The 5993-nt window shown below is 38.7% G+C and overlaps 1 protein-coding gene across 1 annotated transcript; it reads right to left on the bottom strand.

Annotated features, from left to right (window-relative positions):
• Nucleotides 1-4218: 4218 nt before the first annotated feature.
• Nucleotides 4219-5787, bottom strand: LOC133746316 (ethylene-responsive transcription factor ERF021-like). Its single transcript, XM_062174499.1, has one exon. It carries the CDS (start codon nucleotides 5437-5439, stop codon nucleotides 4861-4863), a length of 579 nt encoding a protein of 192 aa, XP_062030483.1. The 5' UTR covers nucleotides 5440-5787; the 3' UTR covers nucleotides 4219-4860.
• Between the last annotated feature and the right edge of the window lie 206 nt (nucleotides 5788-5993).

A 5993-nucleotide genomic window follows, 5' to 3' on the forward strand; every position in this document is an offset into this window, starting at 1 on the left:
TTCAGTTTTTCAGAAACTACCAAACTGACAAGGTAGCGGAACATTATGACGTCCATTACGGGAGAATAGGTCTTCTCGTAGTCAATTCCAGGGCGTTGTGAGAAGCATTCCGCCACAAGGCGAGCTTTGTACCTTACAATCTCGTTTTTCTCATTACGCTTTCTAACGAATACCCATTTGTGACCAACTGGTTTGGTGTTGGGTGGTATTGGTACAACTTTGCCAAATACCTTTCTTTTCGCTAGAGAATCGAGTTCTGCCTGGATCGCATCTTTCCATTTTGACCAATCAGCTCTACGTTGGTATTCATCAACGGAGCGTGGTTTGATGTCATCGGTCTCAATAATCTCACGCGCCACTGAATACACGAATACATCATCAATGATGATGGAGTTTCTATCCCACGTCCCATGTACACTAGTGTAATTTACAGAGATCTCTACTTTCTCAAGGATAGGTTCTGACATTGAGGCGTCCCCCATTGGTGTCTCTTGGACATAACCATAATCCGGAACATTCTCATGGGACGGATTTTGAGTATAGATGATCAAAGGAACACCAGAAGTACGTCTACATCTGGCTACTTACCTTTGTGAGAGGAAACCTTTATCCTAGAGGAGTAAGAAACAGAAGGTTGCTGCAAGGTCAACTATTGAAGCTGAATATCAAGGTATGGCATATGGAGTGTGTGAACTCCCGTGGTTAAGTAATCTTCTCCGAGATATGGGTTTTAAGCCTAAGTCAGCTATGCAGCTATATTGTGACAACAAAGCTGCAATTGAAATCTCTCAGAATCCTTTGCAACATGATCGAACAAAGCATGTGGAAGTTAATCAACACTTCATTAAGGAAAAGCTGGACGTAAGGTTGGTTACCTTTCCTTTTGTTCCCACTTAGGAACAATTAGCAGATATACTCACCAAAGCTGTATATAGCAAGTTGTTCTATGACTCACTAGGCAAGTTGGGTCTTCGAGATGTTTATGCCCTAACTTGAGGGGGAGTGTTGACATGTCAGTCATTGTGTGTGTAGTACTAATGTGTAATACAATTAAGTGTAGTACTAATGTATAGTACAAGTGTAGTACAATAGAGTTGTATATATACCCTTTACACAATAGGGTTCAAACACAAAAAAATATTTTCTCTCTTTCCATCTCAATATTTGACTGATAAAACACAGGTATTGGGAGTAGTGGTTGTGGCATTTCAAAAGAGATATCTAGGTTTTCCAACTATTGCATGATGTGATGAAAAGGCTATGTTCAAGCTGATTCATGAGAGGTTGGATTAGCATCTTCATGGTTGGCCAAATAAACTATTATCCAAATAAGTCAGTAATAATTAAAACAGTAGCCCAGCCATTCCTTCATATACTATGTCGGTGTTCCAGCTGTCGATAAGGGAGTGTAGAACTTATCAGTCCAAAGTAGCGAAGTAATGGTGGAGTAAAGTATAAGACTAAAATGGAGATTATCATTTAAGTTTTATAAAGATCTCAACAACTTGTCATTTACTTGTAGACTAAGCAATGGGGAATCAATCAACTTAAATTCCAGATCACCTAGTTATTGTGTATCAAGTGACTAAGGTAGGAAATCTGATTCAGTATGGAAAATGAGTTATAAATTAACAATATGCATCTAGCAATATATGGTTTGTACTAATTAGCTTCCTTTATGAGGGGAGGCCTAACCCTAAGTCTAACCATATAAAACCAGGGGCGGATCCACTTGAGAGGCTGGTTGAGCTATAGCCCAACCCAAAATCTTTAAAATATTTTAGCTACTATATGTATGAGCATCCACAAATGTGGGTTTGGTTCAGTTGGCAAAGTGTAGTATTGTTGCCTTCATCCTTAGGCTTTCCTTGGTTCAAATCTCCTTGGATGCAAATCTTGCCTCTTTTTCCTCATTAACTTGTCTCTTTTTATCTTGCCTCCCTTTCCCACCATTAACTTCTCTCTTTTTTTCCCCTTTAGTTACAACATTTCTATAAGTATATCTTTAATATTTCTCCCCCTTAAAGGCAAATCTAATCTTGCATTACCTGTAATTTAATTTTTTTTTTTTTGTTTTTACTCTTTCCTCATTTTCTTCTTCCTTCTTTTTTTAGTTATAACATTATATATTAATAAAAAATTCCTAATTTTTACTCTTTCCTCATTTTCTTCTTCCTTCTTTTTTTAGTTATAACATTATATATTAATAAAAATGTTCTAAAATCTAATCTCAACATGCTTTGAAATATTATTGATAAAAAAAAAAAAAAAAAATTCTTCTAAGCAAGTGCTAAATTAGCCCACCCCAACTTCACTTCCTGGATCCGCCCCTGTATAAAACCTGGTCCCTGCACTCTCATTGCTCACCAGACATTTAATAACTCGTCCCAGAGAGAGATATAGCAGTGAATAGTGTAGAAGATCAGTGTTTGAAGTTCAATGGCCTCTTCAGGTTTGTTGACTCTTCAAGAACACTTCATATGTTTACATTGGTGTATATGTGGTTTGAGTGCTTTACACTAATGAGATTGTATCAATGTACTTTGTGTGTCAATTTAGTTTAATACAATTGTTTGAGTTTACACAAAGGTTGGGGGGGGGAGGTATTCATATCGGCTCTACCTTGTGCTGAGCATCTGTGTAAACGCCATATCAGCTCTTTTTCTAGTTGTGGTCGATGTGGGTGCACAGAAGAAACTGTGATGAATTGCTTGTGCGAATGTCCGAAGGCTACGAGTGTATGGAAACTTGGTTGGGTTTTGTAGTGAAAAAATGGAAGGAGCCGACTTTTACTGATTTATTGTGGCATGTAAATGAGGAGGTGGTGTAGCTGATTATGCAGTTTTTGCAGTAATGCCATGGTGGATTTAATGAGGTGCACGCGCGGTTCAAATGTGCTGCAACCTAGTGAATTGGTGCAGAAAGCAAATGAATGGCTAGCCGAAATTGGCAAGCTTTAGAGCAGCCAAAACACCAAGTGATTATGTTGGAGTGGAAAAATCCCACATTAGAAAAGTGACAAATAAAATATAACTTATAAGTGGGTGGATCACACCCAATTGTACCGAGGCCTTTTGTGATTAAAACTCAACACCTAACAGGTGGTTAAGTTGGGACAATATCGGTACAAGGGTGGACCACGGGCCACGCTTGTCGCTGTTTAACATGGTATGTCTCTCTTTAATTGCGTCTCCAATTGTCATGGGCCCGAATTTGGGTTCCTTATATTGCCATCGAAATATTCCGATTGGATTGTTACCAAGTGTCCGATGTGGGCCTTGGATTGTTATATTGGCCAAGTCTATCGAAGACTTGTGTCACAATTTTCAATGTGGGAATTTGATTGTTAATAAATTTCACGTGCAGACCTAGAGCTAGGTTGCACGTGTTTAACAGATTAGTGAGGAAATAGAAGTTGATGGGTGGGTTTCTCCCCAATTTCTTGGGTCAGGATGAACTTTGATGGGACTTGTGACAACAAGCAAGGAAAGGTGGGTTTGACAGCTGTCTTTTGAAGTGATGTGGGATGACTTAGAGGGGCCTTGGCCATTCTAATTTGTTGTGATTTGAGCCTAGAAGCTAAGGAGGCTTTGACTTCAATACATGGGTTGAAATTATGATGCCAGTTGAGGATAGCTAAACGCCTAAACTAGAAGTTGTAGGGGATGCCTTGAATGTGTTGAAGGCTCCGGATGCAGAAGTCGTGGAAATTAGTGAGATTGGGGCGGTGATGGGATGAAGCAAGAAAAGCAACCAAATAGCACACAAGCGAGGTTGGCATGCCTTAAGAATCACTGATAGTTTGAGTTATTAGGAGGTTAGTCCTCCCTGTAAGATTTGGTAAGAGGTTTGGGGGTTGGGAATGCTCAGTTTTTTCAGTTTTTGATGTATTTACTTGCAGTATCAATAAAGTTCATTTGAATAAAAAATAAATAAAAAATAAAAAGCATATTTGTATATTTTTATTCGGTTCAATTGTCTAGATTCCTCCAATTTGCTAACTTTTATATATCTGTAATATTTTGAATACCTTCAGATAAAGGGATCAGACACTCTATTGTATATTTTTTGTAAAAGTTGTTGAGACTGTGGAGAGCATGTAAGCTCTTTGTTAGTGAGGTTGAAATTGATGTCATAAGAAAACAAACGGGGAATACTTCACTAAAAATAAAATTCATTTAAGATAAAAGGTATATAACTTGTCAAAATATAGTAGAAGATAATATAATTTGAATTCCATTACATATGAAACACACAACACTCTTCAACAGCTGATTTAAAAAGAGTAGCCAATATGTGAGTTTGTGGCTCTTACACGAATCAAATCAATTACACCCACTACAACAAATGCTTGTGGAGCTATCAGAAACCCTCCAAATAATCAAATGTTAAAAGGGACCCGCCAAGGGTATCTCTTAATATTGTGAACACAAATGGCCTTCCCTGAAAAAAAATAGTGACCCTCTAGTGCTATATCCCTAGATGGCCTTCCTTTATGTGTATATATATTTGCCAATGAATGATTATAGAAGCTCAAACCTTACCATTAATCTTGATTTTTTTTTATTATAAAATTAGTGTTATTGAACACTTATTTAAGCAGGAAATTTTATTCTACCGTACAGTCTGACATATTATGTTATTAGTACTGTGATCAAGTTCGTCGAGTTTAATTAAATCTTACTCATCATTCTCGTTTCACAGTCTAACAACATCATATATTAGAGAGTTTTGTAAGAAATTATTTCCATAATAAATATATGTCAAACTTAGTCACACTTAGTTATAAAACTCAAAGTAATTGTCGGATATGATGATTAAATATAGTGATTATGTCATTTGTGTTATGCAAAACGTTACCTAAGGATCCCACAGAGAATCTTGTTGAATATTCTCCCATTGATTACTATTCATGCCCTCATCGTCGAAGTCATTAGAGAACATCATGGATTCCTCAAACATAAGAGCCTCAGACATTTGCATCCCGTCCAAGGGAGACTCGTTAATTGCCTGAATTTGACTCGGTGACAGCCTCACCGTCACCGGAGCCACCCCGCTCGAGCTAGAGCTCCCAACGTCACAATGACCTGCTGCCCCCAAAGAATTAGTAGTGTCACCATCATTACTCCTCAGCCTTAAAGCCGCTTCATGCGCAGCCATGCGTATGTCGTCGGGGCTCGAGCTGGCAGGGCGTGGCAGGTAGTTGACAAGTTCCGGGAAGTTGAGCCTGGCCTCACGTCCTCGGAAATGAAATGCTGCCACGTCGAATGCCGTGGCAGCCATCTCGGGGGTCTCGAAGCTCCCTAACCAAATTCGGCTTTTCTTCCCCGGCTCGCGGATTTCAGACACCCACTTGCCCCATTTTCGCTTGCGGACGCCTCTGTAGGCAGAAGTTGCAGCACCGTAGACAGTGCTGCTGCTGGAATTGGGCTCTCCCATGCACACAGACTCGAGTTAATTGAAATGTTTGGGGAAGTTGGTGGTACTTGAAATTTCGAAGCAGAGGATTCGATGGAAGATAATGTAATCAGATAAGGTATTTATAGAAGTAAGAATCTGTGGGGTGATATGACTGAACCTGGGAGAAGAGGAAGCGAGCTTCCACGTAGTTGCTTAATTCTGTATGTGCATGCTTACAAATTATATATATATCTTCTCATTGTTTTGGCAGAGCACTCTAAATTTTTTTAAAAACTAATTGAAATTAAAAATCTGGGGGAATGAAAGTTCATGCAATGATGAATCGAACATTGACAAATTAGTGATGGGATTATTTTAAGGTATAAAATCTTGGGGAGGAATGATGCAGAGAACCGAAGAAAGGTTAATGGATAAAGAGAGGGACTTGATGCAGAGGAATTTGGGTTCCTGTAGAACGCGGTTTTGAAACCCAGGCATGGCCTGTAATTTGGACCCACTCATCTCCTTCTCAAACAGAGCTTAAGATTTTGTTGGTAAGAGATAAAAAGAAATATATAGATGTGATGTAATGC

Source organism: Rosa rugosa, chromosome 4, assembly GCF_958449725.1.
Source record: "Rosa rugosa chromosome 4, drRosRugo1.1, whole genome shotgun sequence".
Taxonomy (NCBI): Eukaryota; Viridiplantae; Streptophyta; class Magnoliopsida; order Rosales; family Rosaceae; genus Rosa; species Rosa rugosa.

Excerpts from the sequence above, each read along its gene's own strand:
- LOC133746316 (XM_062174499.1), bottom strand. The coding sequence starts at position 5,439 with ATGGGAGAGCCCAATTCCAGCAGCAGCACTGTCTACGGTGCTGCAACT.